Raw genomic sequence first — 18499 nt, forward strand, 5'->3', positions numbered from 1 at the left:
CTCCTAGTGGTGTCTCTCCTCCTGTAGCCGTGTTCCTCCTGCTCTAGTGTTTGAGTTTCCATCTCGATACACAACTCGGTGCAGTCAGGATGCTAGTGTTTACACAAACTGTCTCTGGCTCGCCAGAAACCCCAGTCATGAAGCTGGAGTGTGGCTCCACTGAGAGGACCTGTAAACACATTAACTGTTTTATGGAGTTTTACATTTTAACAGTTTTTATCTCTCGTCATCAGAGCGTGACATTAGTATCTGAATAGTTTAGTTGGCTGAGGATAGGGAAACATCCTTGCAAGTTGGTGTGTTGATAGTTTTCCTGTGAGTTGAGGATAGGGACAGTGCTTCCCAGGCAGTTGATGTAACCCTCTTCTCTCCCCCCTCAGGCCTTCTGGAACTGGGTGGAGAACTACCCTGATGAGTTCACCATGCTGTACCAGAGGCCACAGACAGATATGGCCGGTGAGGATGCTGTTACACTTCTAATGTTACGATCAGAGATGAATCCTGTGTTATAGATTGTTGTTTCTTGGCCGGGTCTCTCCCAGACTGTGTGTTGTTGCTTGGCCGGATCTCTCCCAGACTGTGTGTTGTTGCTTGGCCGGATCTCTCCCAGACTGTGTGTTGTTGCTTGGCCGGGTCTCTCCCAGACTGTGTGTTGTTGCTTGGCCGGGTCTCTCCCAGACTGTGTGTTGTTGCTTGGCCGGATCTCTCCCAGACTGTGTGTTGTTGCTTGGCCGGATCTCTCCCAGACTGTGTGTTGTTGCTTGGCCGGATCTCTCCCAGACTGTGTGTTGTTGCTTGGCCGGGTCTCTCCCAGACTGTGTGTTGTTGCTTGGCCGGATCTCTCCCAGACTGTGTGTGTCATTGACTGTGTTGTTTCTTGGCCGGGTCTCTCCCAGACTGTGTGTTGTTGCTTGGTCGGGTCTCTCCCAGACTGTGTGTTGTTGCTTGGCCGGGTCTCTCCCAGACTGTGTGTGTCATTGACTGTGTTGTTTCTTGGCCGGGTCTCTCCCAGACTGTGTGTTTCATTGACTGTGTTGTTGCTTGGCCGGGTCTCTCCCAGACTGTGTGTTGTTGCTTGGCCGGGTCTCTCCCAGACTGTGTGTTTCATTGACTGTGTTGTTTCTTGGCCGGGTCTCTCCCAGACTGTGTGTTTCATTGACTGTGTTGTTGCTTGGCCGGGTCTCTCCCAGACTGTGTGTGTCATTGACTGTGTTGTTTCTTGGCCGGGTCTCTCCCAGACTGTGTGTTTCATTGACTGTGTTGTTGCTTGGCCGGGTCTCTCCCAGACTGTGTGTGTCATTGACTGTGTTGTTGCTTGGCCGGGTCTCTCCCAGACTGTGTGTGTCATTGACTGTGTTGTTGCTTGGCCGGTTCTCTCCCAGACTGTGTTGTTGCTTGGCCGGGTCTCTCCCAGACTGTGTGTGTCATTGACTGTGTTGTTTCTTGTCCAGGTCTCTCCCAGACTGTGTTGTTGCTTGGCCCGGTCTCTCCCAGACTGTGTGTGTCATTGACTGTGTTGTTTCTTGGCCGGATCTCTCCCAGACTGTGTGTTTCATTGACTGTGTTGCTTGGCCGGGTCTCTCCCAGACTGTGTTGTTGCTTGGCCGGGTCTCTCCCAGACTGTGTGTGTCATTGACTGTGTTGTTTCTTGGCCGGGTCTCTCCCAGACTGTGTGATATTGAATGTGTTGTTGCTTGGCCGGGTCTCTCCCAGACTGTGTTGTTGCTTGGCCGGGTCTCTCCCAGACTGTGTTGTTGCTTGGCCGGGTCTCTCCCAGACTGTGTTGTTGCTTGGCCGGGTCTCTCCCAGACTGTGTTGTTGCTTGGCCGGGTCTCTCCCAGACTGTGTGATATTGAATGTGTTGTTGCTTGGCCGGGTCTCTCCCAGACTGTGTGATATTGAATGTGTTGTTGCTTGGCCGGGTCTCTCCCAGACTGTGTTGTTGCTTGGCCGGGTCTCTCCCAGACTTTGTGATATTGAATGTGTTGTTGCTTGGCCGGGTCTCTCCCAGACTGTGTGATATTGAATGTGTTGTTGCTTGGCCGGGTCTCTCCCAGACTGTGCAGAGAAGCTGTTTGACCTGGTGGACAGTTTTGCTGAGAGTGCCAAGAGGAAGGCAGCTGTGTGGCCACTGCAGATCATCCTCCTCATCCTCTGTCCCGACATCACACAGGACCTCTCCAGAGAGACCGTGGAGGACACCAAGGTCAACAAGGTCCGACACAAAACACACACACCAGTGTTTTAATTAGCCATGTCTTACTCTCCTCTCGTACAGTACTCTTCTGTCTGCCTCACAGAAACTGTTCCTGGAGAACCTGAGGAAGGCCCTGGCCGGCCACGGGGGCAGTAAACAGCTGACTGAGAGTGCTGCCATCGCCTGTGTCAAACTCTGCAAGGCCTCCACCTACATCAACTGGGAAGACCACTCTGTCATCTTCCTCCTGGTGCAGTCCATCGTGGTGGACCTCAAGGTGTGCACCAGCCACAGATGGTCCTCTGATGATCACTGTTATGGGACAGTATTATAATCGTAGTATACAGGTTGTCACCAGCGATAGCATCAGCTGTGACTGGTTATCTACCTTGTCTCTCCCTTCTCCTGTCAGGCCCTGCTCTTCAACCCAGCCAAGCCTTTCTCCAGAGGGGCGGGAAGCCAGAACGCAGACGTGGACCTCATGATCGACTGCTTCGTCTCCTGTTTCCGCATCAATCCCCACAACAACCAGCACTTTAAGGTCTGGGACTCCTGTTGACCTCTTGACTGTAGTATTCCATATAAATGTTGATAACCATTTATTATTAACTGATGTTGTGCACATACTGGTGTGTTGAAGTAAGGACTGTGTTTGATCTCTGTTCAACGTCTCCCTCTATTTATTTATTTCTCCCATTATAGGTCTGCCTGGCATCATCCTCCCCTCCCACCTTTCACTTTGTCCTGGTCAACTCCCTACACAGAATCATCACTAATGTAAGTGTGTGGTGTCGTGGCCCAACTCCGAGTTAAGGGATCAATCAACACAGCCAATACTAATATCCAGTGGCACCATCCAAAGTATATAAAAGTGACCACACAGTGCCCATCTACAATGACCAGTGGTGACCTTATCTGTGGTGACTCGGTATAGATGATGTCACTACTGTAGGAATGGCTCACATTCTGTACACACTGGGCTTAATTACACAGCATTAGATGGACTACCATCTCACTCTGGCTGAGCCATGCAGGGAGAGGAAGTGCTGCAGACACTTATGTGGTATGTGTGTGTGTTTCAATGGGATGTGCCTGAGGGCAGGTTTCATACAGAGCCCTTTTTATTAGCTCTCCATGTGCCTGAGAGACTGTGTAAGAGCGATGGAGTGGGAGTGTTACTGGTCTCTCTCCCGCCCCCCTTACCCAAAGCACTTCCTGATTGTATTCTTGTGTGTATGTCTGGGTGGGTACCATTAGATGCCCTCTTTCTCCCCTCCAGGCTAACTGAAGAAGTCAATTTCTCCACCCTAACAAATCCTCCTGGGCTGAAGGCCCCATGTTATCTGCGAAAGTTTTGATTGGGATAAGACCGTAAACACCCACCTTAATCAACCTACAGGATTGAGTTTAACCCTCGGTCCATTCCTCTGTTGCAGTCTCCGTTGGACTGGTGGCCTAAGATTGACGCTGTGTACTGCTACTCAGGAGAGCTGAGGGTCATGTTTTCTGAGACACTGGGCCACGTGATGAGGGGCTGCAGTACACACGCTCCCCTACGCTTGACTACGGTAAGACGTTCACACAGCAAAACACCCTCGCCGTCTGTGGGCAGACTGACCACACACACACAGCTCTACACACTCTTGGAAACAAAAACATGCTCAACAAACCCCAAATATTATTGGTGTGTGAGTGTGCATGATTGTTTTTTCCGTAATGGGCCGAGATGTTAACGAATGTCAGACAGCAGTGACTGTGTATGGTTGAACTGTAGAGACCAGGAGATCCACAGCAACGGGAGACAAATCCTCCTGTCCACTTGACACAGCCCAGACACTACTGGAGAGTCATGCAGGAGAATATTTGAACATCTCTGATAACTCCTCACACCCCTGTCCTTTTGTGTGAATGCGTGAGTATGTGTATGGGCCTGTGTCACCTCGCTGTCATCGGTGTGTTTGGTTCAGTCATCTCATGGAGGTGGAGGACTGCAGAGGGAGCTCTCTGACATCACTGACGTGGTGGTGCTTTTTTTCTCTTTCCTCGTTCTTTCCTTCTCCTCCTCCTTCATTTTGAACTGGCTGCTGCTCACTCACTCAGATGCCAACTTGTCACTGTTTTGCATGGCAGTGGGCATCTGTTGCTGTAAGTATAACTGCCACCCCTTCCACTCCCCAAGCCGCCGCCTCCTGAACCTTCTGCAGCTGACCCTCTGACCTCTAACCCCTAACCCCACCCCCAGGCTACCACAGATAAGAGAGAGCCCCTGTCGTCGTCCACCTCCTCTGTGCTCTGGTTGAAGTGAGCCTGCCTCTGGCTCCTCCCTCCACTCCATCTCCTCTGTATGCTAGGCTAGCTGCTGGAGCATGCTTCTCAGCCTGTTGAGGCTGGGTCCTCCACTCCATCTCATCTGTATGCTAGGCTAGCTGCTGGAGCATGCTTCTCAGCCTGTTGAGGCTGGGTCCTCCACTCCATCTCCTCTGTATGCTAGGCTAGCTGCTGGAGCATGCTTCTCAGCCTGTTGAGGCTGGGTCCTCCACTCCATCTCCTCTGTATGCTAGGCTAGCTGCTGGAGCATGCTTCTCAGCCTGTTGAGGCTGGGTCCTCCACTCCATCTCCTCTGTATGCTAGGCTAGCTGCTGGAGCATGCTTCTCAGCCTGTTGAGGCTGGGTCCTCCACTCCATCTCATCTGTATGCTAGGCTAGCTGCTGGAGCATGCTTCTCAGCCTGTTGAGGCAGGGCCCTCCACTCGCACACTCAGTCTTTGGATGGTTCATCTCCTTTATTTTAAGCTTTGACATGCCTTCATACTAGGTTATATGGATGGATACTTGGTTGGGATCTCATCACCTGTGAAGAAATGGGAGGCATGTAGATTGTGTTGGTGCATAGTTGAATATTTCCTTCAACCTCTACTAGAGTTGGTTATTATTTCCTCATCCATAATCTGGGTTTGCCGTGTCCTGATGTTGTGTGTTTGTGTGTGGGCCTGACTCCCTCATGGTGGGCAGCCCGTCATGGTTTAGGCATGGCCCCATGCTCCTGTCTGGTTGCCCACCTCCTGTTTCATGGCCCACCCATGAAGGGCCCTCATGAAACAGTCCCTCTATCTTTGACCCCTGATCCCTTCTCTCCTGGTGGCTCTCCTGATCCCTGTGCTGTGGGTCTCTGCTCGGAGGGAACTTGTTTGTCTGATTACAGTAGAGAGACTCTGCATCTGTTTCCGTCTCTTCTAGTTCCCTTTTCCACGTTTTCCTTACCCTCCCTCTTTTTTTTATCACTCCCCTCATCTTGAAAGAGTGCTCCTGCTCACGGCCAGTCTCTACTGCTTGTTCCCTTCAGAGTCTGACCTTCAAGGAGAAGATGACCAGTCTGAAGTTCAAGGAGAAGACCACAGATCTGGACACGCGGAGCCTCCTGCTGGCCCTGGTCAAGCTCATCCACTCTGACCCTAAACTCATGCTGCATGTTAGTATTTACTCTGTTTATTTCTGTCCAGGAGACCTAAAGTAATGTGTGTTTTGCTGTTTGAGGATGGTCTGTGTAACACAGTTTTACTTATCCTTTAATTCTACATTTGTTGTGTTGGGTTAAGGGATTATCGTGGTTAATTCCACTTGCAGGGTTAGATTTAGACAAATAAGCCAAGTGTTTGGTTAGAGACTGTAAATCCCAAACCAGCTTAAGACTTTCTAAATCAAAGACTTATAGGCAGACTGGTCCAGAAAAGCCACTCTTGGCATGTTTGTACATGGCTGTGTAGTCGTGTACTGTAAGTTTGCTTTGTGTGTGTCAGAACCCGGGTAAGCAGGGTCAGGAGATCCAGAGCAGTACAGCAGAGCTGATCACTGGCCTGGTGCAGCTGGTGCCTCTGGCCAACATGGGAGAGTGTTCACAGGAGGCCATGGAGGTGAGCCCCATCTCTCTTTCTCTCTCTCTCCCCTTTTTCTCCATTATGGTTACATTTGCCACAGTGGCTAATAGATACTCCTCCCGTTCTCTTCCTTTTGTAGGCCCTCTTGGTCCTGCATCAACCTGAGACCATAGAGCTGTGGAACCCAGATGTTCCCATTGAGACCTTCTGGGAGATCAGGTAGCCTAAATGCCCCAATTGTTTAACCACCTTTGCTTATGTGTGGTCCTCTACATTAGATGCAAGGTGAAATTGAGTGTTGATTGATGCTGATTGGTTAGCAGAGATGGTCACCCAAGTTGACTCTGATTGACTTTTGTACCCTACAGTTCCCAGGTCCTCTTCTTCATCTGTAAGAAGCTGGTTGGCCACCAGATGATCAACAGCACAGAGATCCTTAAGTGGCTGAGGGAGATCCTCATCTGCAGGAACAAGTTCCTCCTCAGGAACAAGGTAGGTTACTGCCTTGTGTGTTATGTATTCCTTATACCTCTGTGTCTCATCCAGGAAGGCACAACATTGTATAATGTTCAGGAATATTCTTTGTGTAACAGATATATACTTCTGTCATGCAGAGTAGGGAAAAATGGCAGCTCTGTATGACATTTCTATATACATTCTGAACACCCTCCTGAACGTGACCTCGTTTAGATCTCCGTTGTTCTAACCGTCTGTCCTGTCTTCCTCCCCCAGGAGCGGGCCACGGTGGGCAGTGGCATCCCCATCTGTAGACAGGCCCAGACCAAGCTGGAGGTGTGTCTCTACATGTTCCTGTGGAGCCCTGACATGGAGGCCGTTCTTGTGGCCATGTCCTGCTTCAGACACCTGTGTGAGGAGGCTGAGGTCCGCTGTGGCGTGGACGAGGTCCCGGTACAGACCATCCTGCCCAACTACAACACCTTCATCGAGTTTGCCTCCGTCAGCAACATGATGTCCACAGGTTAGTCATGAACGCACGCGCTAATGACCTCCTAAGATTTCGTCGTCTGGGTCAGTTCAATAATCCTGAGGGACCTTGGAGAAATTATGGCGCTGTACCGTACAGTTTATAGAGTACCACCTCTAGAGCAGTGGCGGTCGGTGCCGTTTAAGATGAGGGAGGACGATTATTGAATTTTTATGAGCATGGCCTTTTTTCTATTACAGCATATTGGATGACTGTCATTCATATTCCATTCATCCAGCTCATTGTAACATTGATAGGTTTAGGCAGCTAAATGATACTCGAATTTTCCCTATACCCGTCATGAGGTTGCTACAACCTACACTATGAATGAAAGTTTACAACGTAGGTGCGTAGGTGCAGAGAAATATGTAAGTAATCAAGACCGTGACACGTTCAATACCGTCTTGCACATTCTTGCCTGCATCTAGCTGCTCTAGGGTGTAATCATTAGTCCAACAGTTGCAAACGAGAGTTTCTGTTGGACAAATTCAGGTATGTTTATCCCTGTTTTGTTCCCTTTGCTTCCGTTTAAGAAATGTTTTTCAACAGAATCGGTGGAACGAATACACGCAAACACAGTTCACTTTCATAGCTGCCACATACAAACAGCATGATCTGCTCATTGTGTAATTCCTACGCGCTCTCCTCCACCTTTTCCCTTCACTTATGGACTAGAATGCACAACACATTAGCTTTTTCCAAGCCGAACATCCATATCATAAACGCTAACCACAGCCTACATCATTGCTAACATACTGTAGCATCCCTCCCTGTTTGAGTAGGCTAAACTAGCTAGCTGCAATCACTAGCTAAGTAAGTGAAAGAAATATTACAAAATATAGCTAGCTCGCTCTCTTACGTCTCCTTTATTTTAGAAGACATTTCTTCAACTGTTGTCTTTCTCTTTGAGTCATCTACTCACCACATTTTATGCACTGCAGTACTAACTAGCTGTAGCTTATGCTTTCAGTACTAGATTAATTCTCTGATCCTTTGATTGGGTGGACAACATGTCAGTTCGTTCTGCAAGAGCTCTGATAGGTTGGAGGACGACTTAATGTGCAAGTCTATGGAAGGGGGTGAGAACCATGAGCCTCCTAGGTTTTGTATTGAAGTCAATGTACCCAGAGGAGGACTGAAGCTAGCTGTCCTCCGGCTATACCATGGTGCTACCCTACAGAGTGCTGCCGAGGCTACTGTAGACCTTCATTGCAACATAGTGTGTTTTAATCAATGATTTGTGACGTGAATATATTTAGTATAGTTTTATCTAAAAAGGATAACCTTTGTAATGTTTTAAATTGTCTGAAATTCACTGAGGAGGATGGGCCTCCCCTTCCTCTTCTGAGGAGCCTCCACTGCTATAGAGGACAGTCCCACCATGAGAACTCAGAAGGTCATGATGCTCAAATCAAATGATAACTAACAGTGAAATGCTTACTTACGGTTTATTTTCCAACAATTCAGATGTAAAGATAAAATAATAAATACACAGTGAATAACAGGTAAAAATAACATGGCTATATACACAAGGTACCAGTACCGAGTCGATGTGCAGCGGTACGAGGTAATTCAAATAGCTATGTACATATAGGTAGGGGTAAAGTGACTAGGCAACAGGATAGATAATAGACAGTAGCAGCAGCGTATGTGTTGAGTGTGTGTGTGCTGGGGCTGTCAGAGAGGTGAAGGCTCCTGTCATAGTGTGTTTGTGTGTTTTCAGGCCGCTCAGCCCTGCAGAAGAGAGTGATGGCTCTGTTGAGGAGGATCGAACATCCTACTGCAGGAAACAAAGAGGTGAAAGAGTGGCCTGCTGTGTTCCTGTTCATACCCTGATGCTTCAATAATGGAAGGATGTTTGTGAAGCACGATATTGATATCAACTCAGCATTTGTTTTATGATCTTCCCCACAGGCATGGGAAGACACGCATGCAAAATGGGAGCAGGCAACCAAATTAATCCTCACCCATCCCAAAACTAAGCTAGAGGATGGCCAGGCAAGCACACACCCAGTACCTTGTTCTTATGCATTCCCGTTATGCAAATAAAAAATACACTTCATATATTATTTGGTTGTGGATTGATGTTGTCTCTCTGTTCTCTCATTGGTCCTCTCGCTCTGCTTCTGTGTTCAGGAGTGGATCAACATGACGGGCTTCCTGTGTGCTCTGGGAGGTGTGTGTCTGCAGCAGCGCAGCGCCCCAGGCCTGGCCACCTACAGCCCCCCCATGGGGCCTCTCAGTGAGAGAAAGGGCTCCATGATCTCCATGGGCTCCTGTGAGGGGAACACGGAGACGCCCCTGGGCCGCTTCCTGGATCGCCTGCTGTCTCTCATGGTGTGCAGCCATGAGAAGGGTGTTCAGATCCGGACTAATGTTAAGGACCTAGTTGGCCTGGAGCTCAGCCCGGCTCTCTACCCCATGCTCTTCAACAAACTCAAGAACAGCATCAGCCGCTTCTTCGACGCACAGGGGCCGGTGAGAGAACACACAAACACACGCACGCTTAGAAAACGTCATCGATTATCTGTTTGTCATAGTATAATCACATTGGTGTGATCACTCTTGCTTCTGAAAAGGGTTATACATTTATATCCAAAGTCACTGATGGAATATAGAAGGTAAGAACGTCTTTGTTAGCTTTTGTGGTAAAATATATTTTTCTTTGTTTCTGTTTAGGTCCCCATCAATGACACGAACACCCAGTTTGTGGAGCAGACCATCGCCATCATGAAGAACCTACTGGACAACCACACTGAGGGCAGCTCAGAGCACCTGGGACAGGCCAGCATAGAGACCATGATGCTCAACCTGGTCAGGTAAATGCCACACCTCCTGTCCTCTCCTCTATGCCGACCCTGGACCATGAGAATGTTGGTGAGCTGCTGTGAGCCCACTGCCCACTCTCATCCTCCACATGCCCTGTGTTGTGTTGGCAGGTACGTGCGTATCCTAGGCAACATAGTGCATGCCATCCAGATCAAGACCAAGCTGTGCCAGCTGGTGGAGGTGATGATGGAGAGACGAGACGACCTGTCCTTCTGCCAGGAGATGAAGTTCAGGTGAGAAAGTCAAAACTCCAGGAGAACAGTCTGTCAAACTGTACTGTCCAGGTTTACTGCAACATATTGATACGGAGTAATACAAAAACCGTGTCATTTAGTTGACATACTGTAAAGCAATGTCCATTCATCCCTGGCAGGAACAAGATGGTGGAGTACCTGACAGACTGGGTGATGGGCACCTCAAACCAAGCGGCTGACGATGACGTCAAGTGTCTTACCAGGTACTGTTCTACTACCCCCTGCTTGGATTGTACCCCCCTCACACAGCTGATGTGAACATGACCTCTGTGACCTCTAACCCCTGATCTATACCCTGTGCTGTGTGATATACAGGGACCTGGACCAGGCCAGTATGGAGGCGGTGGTGTCTCTGCTAGCTGGCCTGCCCCTCCAGCCTGAGGAGGGAGATGGAGTGGAACTGATGGAGGCCAAGTCCCAGCTCTTCCTCAAGTACGCCAGCCAATCTCTACTACTATTGAATTTTATTACTTCTGTACATCACAATTCTACAGAAAGCAAAGTCTGGCATCATTACTCCCACTAGCTTTGTAGTGCTTGTGTGTGTCCTCCTCCCAGGTACTTCACCCTGTTCATGAACCTGCTGAATGACTGCAGTGAGGTGGAGGATGATGGGCAGCAGGTGGCAGGGAGGAAGAGGGGCATGTCCCGACGTCTGGCCTCCCTCAGACACTGCACCGTCCTGGCCATGTCCAACCTCCTCAATGCCAACGTGGACAGCGGCCTCATGCACTCCATCGGTCAGTCTGGAAACCTAACATCGGAACTTATCAGGAATGAAGCTTGGGCTCGCTCTTTGGTTGGCTGCTTCATGTGTCCCTGTTTTTTAAAGTGCTTCACTGCACATGTGAAAGAAGATTAACAGTGGAAGTGGCTTTAATGGGATCTCTGTGAATTACATCTAATTCCGCATTTAGTGTAGGGTCGTTAAAACGATACTTGCCCATGGTCAATGATATTCCCTCTTATCCCACGTAGAGAGAAATGCATTATCTTACCTATTGCGCTCTCTCTTGCGTTCTCTCGGTGTGTGTGTGTGTAGGTCTGGGCTACCATAAGGACCTGCAGACACGGGCCACCTTCATGGAGGTGCTGACTAAGATCCTGCAGCAGGGAACAGAGTTTGACACACTGGCAGAGACGGTGCTGGCAGACCGCTTCGAGAGGCTGGTAGAGCTGGTCACCATGATGGGAGACCAGGGAGAGCTGCCTATCGCCATGGCTCTGGCCAACGTAGTGCCCTGCTCCCAATGGGTATGTAGTCTACTCACCACCCACTGTCCTTTATGTGTGACCTGACATCTTGACCCTGGTGTTAGATCTGGCGGTGTAAATGGAATAACATTTAACGCAACATTTAACGCATGGTTTCCTACTGTTCATAGGTGTGAATATGAATATCAGTGTTGTGTTATTGATGTATAGACTGTGGGTGTCAGTGTGAGCTGTGTCACTAACGGTGTGATCTCTGTAAGTGATTTTCTCCCCTCCTGTCCCCTGTCAGGATGAGCTGGCGCGGGTGCTGGTGACTCTGTTTGACTCGCGCCACCTCTTGTACCAGCTGCTGTGGAACATGTTCTCTAAGGAGGTGGAGCTGGCGGACTCCATGCAGACTCTGTTCAGAGGAAACAGTCTGGCCAGCAAGATCATGACCTTCTGCTTTAAGGTACACAGCATGATTGGCTAGGTGCCCAGTCCTGTCCTGATCAACCCAGGCACGAAAGTGTGGTTGAGCTCTTTTACGGCTATGCAAAATATCTGCTCTCTGACAAGGGTCATGACACAATATGGTCTTAGGCTTTCAAAGAAACGTGGCGCCTGCTTTCTAAAATGAGTTCTAGTTTAGGTTGTCAGTGTGTTTATGCCTGTATGTCCACCCCTCCCTCCCTCTGCTGTTTCAGGTGTACGGTGCCACGTACCTGCAGAAGCTGCTGGAGCCTCTCCTCAGAGGGGTCATCACCGCCCCAGAGTGGCAGCTCATCAGCTTCGAGGTGGATCCCACCAGGTAACTTACCCCACAGACACTATTCAACTCATTCACCCGCTTTGTTTTCCAGCTGTGCTTTTTAAACCAAGACAGCAGTGCTAGTCAATTAACTGATCATCTGCTTGTTTTGATTTCAGTTAGGACCTTCGTAAAATTCTAATATTCTCGGCAACATGGAAGAAGTGTTGCGTTGTCCCATGCTCTCTTGCTGTCTCTGGTTATGACTGACTGGTTCTGTGTCTCTGGTTATGACTGACTGGTTCCGTGCCTCCGGCTGCAGGCTGGAGCAGAGTGAGATCCTGGAGGAGAACCAGAGGAACCTGCTGCAGATCACCAACCGCTTCTTCCTGGCCATCATCAACTCCTCCACAGAGTTCCCCCCACAGCTGCGCAGTGTCTGTCACTGCCTGTTCCAGGTACGTATTCGACCCCTCAACTCCCAACTCTAACCCATGCAGTAGTATTTGTGCAGGTTCTGTATACGAATGTAGTAGTTTGTGGTGTGTGTGTTTGTGGTGTGTGTTTGTGGTGACTTTTTTTGTGCCCATCTCTGTTCTGTAGGCAACTTGCCACTCTCTACTGAATAAAGCCACAGTTAAAGAGAAAAAGGAAAGCAAAAAAGCAGTAAGTTCAGAGAACGTTCTCCCTGGCCACTCTGTTGAAAGAAAGGGAAGGTCATTCACCCTCTTGCTGTTCTATCACCTTAAACTACTTTATACTCCCGCCCTCCTTACAATCACCACCTGAAATCCCACTACTAATACTTTTACTTCCAAACAAGTTTCTCTCAATTTCAATGTATGCTCACCACAAACTGGTGGGACTGTTGTAGCTACAATGTTCCTATCCACTGCTCCTCTGGTAACTTACTGGTGTGAGGTTTTTGGGGTTGGTGTTAAAAGGAGTTTGGGGGTCTATGATAAGGGGCTTGTATTGCAGGTCACGTAGCACTTTGGCAGATAGTTATGTGGTGCTACTCTGTGTCCTGGGATCCACTCTGCTTTTTGAAAAGCTTTCCTGGAATTTGGAACTCTTGTGAAGACTTAAGGTTTCTGTGCCGTTCAGTACTAGCTATGTTTCGCAGTGCAGAAAGACGTCCACCCCAGGGATGATCTGATGACCACACCCTCAGTTCCCTCTACTGCATTTTTATAGATGTATTTTTTTTTGAGGTCGGCCGTTTATGATTTTTCAACGCTATACCGATTTATTAGAGGACCAAAAAAAGCCGATACCGAATAATCGGCCGATTTTATTTGTAGTAATGACAATTACAACAGTACTGAATGAACACTTATTTTAATTTATGTAATACATCAATAAAATAAATTTAGCCTCAAATAAATAATGAAAGATGTTCAATTTGGTTTAAATAATGCAAAAACAAAGTGTTGGAGAAGAAAGTAAAAGTGCAATATGTGCCATGTAAGAAAGCTAACGTTTAAGTTCCTTGCTCAGAACATGAGAACATATGAAAGCTGGTGGTTCCTTTTAACATGCGTCTTCAATATTCACAGTTAAGAAGTTTAAGGTTGTAGTTATTATAGGAATTATAGGACTATTTCTCTCTCTACGATTTGTATTTCATATACCTTTGACTATTGGATGTTCTTATAGGCACTTTAGTATTGCCAGTGTAACAGTATAGCTTCCGTCCCTCTCCTCACTCCTACCTGGGCTCAAACCAGGAACACATCGACAAAAGCCACCCTCGAAGCAGCGTCACCCATGCAGAGCAAGAGGAACAACTACTCCAAGTCTCAGAGCGAGTGACGTTTGAAACGCTATTAGTGCGCAACCCGCTAACTAGCTAGCCATTTCACATCGGTTACACCAGCCTAATCTCGGGAGTTGATAGGCTTGAAGTCATAAAGCATTGCGAAGAGCTGCTGGTAAAACGCACGAAAATGCTGTTTGAATGAATGCTTACGAGCCTGCTGCTGCCTACCACCGCTCAGTCAGACTGCTCTATCAAATCATAGACTTAATTATAACAGGTCATTAATATGGTCGAATCCGGAAACTATCATCTCAAACAAAACGTTTATTCTTTCAGTGAAATACGGAATCGTTCCGTATTTTATCTAACGGGTGGCATCCATCAGTCTAAATATTCCTGTTACATTGCACAACCTTCAATGTTATGTCATAATTACGTAAAATTCTGGCAAATTATTTCGCAACGAGCCAGGCGGCCCAAACTGTTGCATATACCCTGACTCTGCGTGCAATGAACGCAAGAGAAGTGACACAATTTCACCTGGTTAATATTGCCTGCTAACCTGGATTTCCTCTAGCTAAATATGCAGGTTTAAAAATACATACTTCTGTGTATTGATTTTAAGAAAGGCATTGATGTTTATGGTTAGGTACAGTCGTGCAACGATTGTGCTTTTTTCGCGAATGAGCTTTTGTTAAATCATCCCCCGTTTGGCGAAGTTGGCTGTCTTTGTTAGGAATAAATGGACTTCACACAGTTCGCAATGAGCCAGGCGGCCCAAACTGCTGCATATACCCTGACTCTGTTTCAAGCGAAGTGACACAATTCCCTAGTTAAAAGAAATTCATGTCAGCAGGCAATATTAACTAAATATGCATGTTTAAAAATATATACTTGTGTATTGATTTTTAAAAGGCATTGATGTTTATGGTTAGGTACATGTTGGAGCAACAACAGTCCTGTTTCGCGAATGCGCACTGCATCGATTATATGCAACGCAGGACATGCTAGATAAACTAGTAATATCATCAACCATGTGTAGTTATAACTAGTGATTATGATTGATTGATTGTTTTTTATAAGATAAGTTTAATGCAAGCTAGCAACTTACCTTGGCTTCTTACTGCATTCGCGTAACAGGCAGGCTCCTTGTGAGGCAGGTGGTTAGAGCGTTGGACTAGTTAATCGTAAGGTTGCAAGATTGAATCCCCGAGCTGACACGGTAAAAATCTGTCGTTCTGCTCCTGAACAAGGCAGTTAACCCACCGTTCCTAGGCCGTCATTGAAAATAAGAATGTGTTCTTAACCGACTTGCATAGTTGAATAAAGGTGTAAAAAAAAAAGAAAGCCACATCGTTGTCTCAAAATACCGATTTCCGATTGTTATGAAAACCGAAAATCGGCCCTAATTAATCGGCCATTCTGATTAATCGGTCGACCTCTAATTTTTTTGAATCATTATTTGGTATTTTTATTTAATAATATTTTATTTAATTTGACCCCTTTTTTCTCTCCAATTTTGTGATATCCAATTGTCCCATCGAACGGACTTGGGAGAGGCGAAGGTCGAGAGCCGTGCGTCCTCTGAAACACGACCCCGCCAAGCCGCACTGCTTCTTGACACAACGCCTGCTTAACCTGGAAGCCAGCCGCACCAATGTGTCGCAGGAAACACCGTATACAGCGTGCAATGCGCCCGGCCCGCCACAGGAGTGGCTAGAGCACGATGGGACAAGGACAACTCGGCCGGCCAAAACCTCCCCTAACCCGGATGACGCTGGGCCAATTGTGTGCCACATTATGGGTCTCCTGCGGCACAGCCTGGGATCGAACCAGGATCTGTAGCGATGCAGTGCCATAGACTGCTGCGCCACTCGGGAGGCCCCCTCTACTGCATTTACCGTATCTGAAATGAACAATGAAGTGAGCTAGCAGCTTGTTATAATGAGTAGTTGTGCCTCCTTCATCGGTTGAGATGTCATATTGGCATCATGGTTAATATTGCTAGCGGTCAATATCCTGTGTTGATGAGACTGAGGAGTAAGCTGTAGAGGCCTGGTAATTGGCTGACCTTCTCAAAGCAATCTAATACTGCAGGCTGTTAATAACAGCTTGTGGTGTTGCAGCAGCAATGAAACAATTATTTTCATTTTACAGCCTAGTAATTCTATTGCTGCGATCTCCCTATTAAAACACACTTGTGTTACAGCTGAGGACATTTTAGTATGCAGACATGTAGAACGTTTGTTCAGTTCAGGAGATGGATTTACCTGAACATTGCCCAGTGCTTTCTCAGTAGCGTACAGTATCAAGTCTACACTAGTAGTTAGGACTGGTCTACGATTCTCCTCTCCCCTTTATCTAGATTTCCAGGCGCCTTGCTTTCCTTTTTTATCTATAACTCAGTTTTGAAGCGGGCCTAGTGGTGTGAATGTGGTTTGGTGGTGACGTGGCCATCTTGTGTCCTCTAGCCTGTGGAATACTTTGTCTCCTCCTACACTCGATCTGCTCCAACCCATGCCCTCTCCTCCTCTCCCTCTCTCGAACAATGAATCATCCCCTGTTCTTACTATCCCTCCTCCAACACCCTCACTTTCAGGTGGTCAGCCAGCGTTTCCCCCAGAACAGCATAGGGGCGGTGGGTAGTGCCATGTTCCTACGTTTCATCAACCCTGCCATAGTGTCACCCTATGAGGCGGGCATCCTGGATAAGAAACCTCCTCCCAGGATAGAGAGGGGATTGAAGCTCATGTCCAAGGTAAGAGGACAGGACACCCATGCCTCATATACAATATGGCTTAACACTATGTGACTGGATTCAGGATCGTAGGCATTTGACGCTATTTCCTAGTTCACAGTAGGGCTGTTAAAAAATTAAATAAGCATTAATATGCCTTAATTACAAACTTGGAGCTGATTGTGGACTACAGGAAAAGGCGGGCCAAACAGGCCCCCATTAACATCGACGGGGCTGTAGTGGAGCGGGTCGAGAGTTTCAAGTTCCTTGGTGTCCACATCACCAACTAACTTATAGTCCAAACACACCAAGACAATCGTGAAGAGGGCACGACAACACCTTTTTCCCCTCAGGAGACTGAAAAGATTTGGCATGGGTCCCCAGATCCTCAAAGTTCTACAGCTGCACCGTGCAACTGCTCGGCATCTGACCGTAAGGCGCTACAGAGGGTAGTGTGTACGGCCCAGTGCATCACCGGGGCCAAGCTTTCTGACATCCAGGACCTATATATTAGGTGGTGTCAGACTATATTAGGTGGTGTCAGACAAATTGTCAGACTCCAGTCACCCAAGTCATAAACTGTTTTCTCTGCTACCGCACGGCAAGCAGTACTGGAGCGCCAAGTCTAGGACTAAAAGGCACCGTAACAGATTGTACCCCCAAGCCATAAGATAGATGAACAATTAATCAAATGACCACCAGACTATTTACCTTGACCCCCCCCCCCCCCCCCCCCCCCACCCCACCCACCCCATTTGTTTTTACACTGGTGCTACTCACTGTTTATTATCTATGCATAGTCACTTCACCATACCTACATGTACAAATTACCTCAACTAACCTGTACAGCCGTGCATTGACTTGGTATCGGTACCCCCCTGTATACCAGTACCCCCCCTGTATATAGCCTCACTATTGTTATTTTATTGTGTTACTTACTTTAGTTTATTTGCGGAGGCTGCAGGGGTGCGTGCTACACCACTGCATAAGTTAAGTTTAGCTATGAGGAATCTAAGATGTATCAAGAAAATGATATCCAGCTCAGGGCTCCAGCTACGCTTTCGGTTTGCTGACTTGCTAGCTAAGTGGCGAGATGTCAAGATTAAGCTTCTTGGTTACAGCAGTGACATTCAATCCCGTTTTGGATCAAGATCCCTGTTGCCTAAATAGTTTTGTGCGTCCCCAAAATGTGTATAAATACACGAAACAAAAATATAAACGCAACATGCAATAACTTCAAAGATTTTACTGAGTTACAGTTCATATGAGGAAATCAGTCGATTTAAATATTCATTATTCCCTAATCTATGGATTTCACATGAATTTGAATACAGATATGCATCTGTTGGTCACAGATACCTTAAAAAAAGGTAAGGGCGAAAACCAGTCAGTATCTGGTGTGACCATCATGCGGTGCGACATCTCCTTCGTATGGAGTTGATTGTGTCTTGTGGAATGTTGTCCCACTCATCTTCAATGGCTGTGCGAAGTTGCTGGATATCAAATCAGATGTTATTTGTCACATGCGCTGAATACAACAGATGTAGACCTTACAGTGTAATGCTTACTTACAAGCCCTTAACTTCTTATGGCTGCATTCCCGTTAACGGGATGATATGACAACAGCCAGTGAAAGTGCAGGGCGCCAAATTCAAACAGAAATCTCATAATTAAAATTCCTCAAACATTTTAAAGGTAATCTTGTTGTTAATCCCACCAAAGTGTCCGATTTCAAATAGGCTTTACAGCGAAAGCACCACAAACGATTATGTTAGGTCACCGCAAAATCACAGACAAACAGTCATTTTCCCAGCCAAAGACAGGAGTCACAAAAATCAGAAATAGAGATAAAATGAATCACTAACCTTTGATGATCTTCATCAGATGACACTCATAGGACTTCATGTTACACAAT

At 47.3% G+C, this 18499-nt stretch overlaps 1 protein-coding gene across 2 annotated transcripts in view; it reads left to right on the forward strand.

Annotated features, from left to right (window-relative positions):
• Nucleotides 1-18499, forward strand: part of LOC139537209 (neurofibromin) — an 88319-nt gene that overhangs the window by 14659 nt on the left and 55161 nt on the right. For both annotated transcript variants that reach the window (XM_071338264.1, XM_071338265.1), the window contains exons 7-31: nt 381-456; nt 2058-2215; nt 2301-2474; nt 2610-2738; nt 2900-2974; nt 3634-3765; nt 5541-5666; nt 5995-6108; nt 6212-6291; nt 6441-6564; nt 6805-7051; nt 8781-8854; nt 8972-9055; nt 9194-9535; nt 9737-9876; nt 9997-10119; nt 10260-10343; nt 10456-10572; nt 10699-10880; nt 11183-11394; nt 11645-11806; nt 12042-12145; nt 12408-12543; nt 12689-12751; nt 16447-16605. In XM_071338264.1, the coding sequence (XP_071194365.1) occupies nt 381-456; nt 2058-2215; nt 2301-2474; nt 2610-2738; nt 2900-2974; nt 3634-3765; nt 5541-5666; nt 5995-6108; nt 6212-6291; nt 6441-6564; nt 6805-7051; nt 8781-8854; nt 8972-9055; nt 9194-9535; nt 9737-9876; nt 9997-10119; nt 10260-10343; nt 10456-10572; nt 10699-10880; nt 11183-11394; nt 11645-11806; nt 12042-12145; nt 12408-12543; nt 12689-12751; nt 16447-16605 (3417 nt within the window). The remainder of the gene's footprint in view (nt 1-380; nt 457-2057; nt 2216-2300; nt 2475-2609; nt 2739-2899; nt 2975-3633; nt 3766-5540; nt 5667-5994; nt 6109-6211; nt 6292-6440; nt 6565-6804; nt 7052-8780; nt 8855-8971; nt 9056-9193; nt 9536-9736; nt 9877-9996; nt 10120-10259; nt 10344-10455; nt 10573-10698; nt 10881-11182; nt 11395-11644; nt 11807-12041; nt 12146-12407; nt 12544-12688; nt 12752-16446; nt 16606-18499) is intronic.

This window comes from Salvelinus alpinus, chromosome 13 (assembly GCF_045679555.1).
Source record: "Salvelinus alpinus chromosome 13, SLU_Salpinus.1, whole genome shotgun sequence".
NCBI classification, from domain to species: domain Eukaryota; kingdom Metazoa; phylum Chordata; class Actinopteri; order Salmoniformes; family Salmonidae; genus Salvelinus; species Salvelinus alpinus.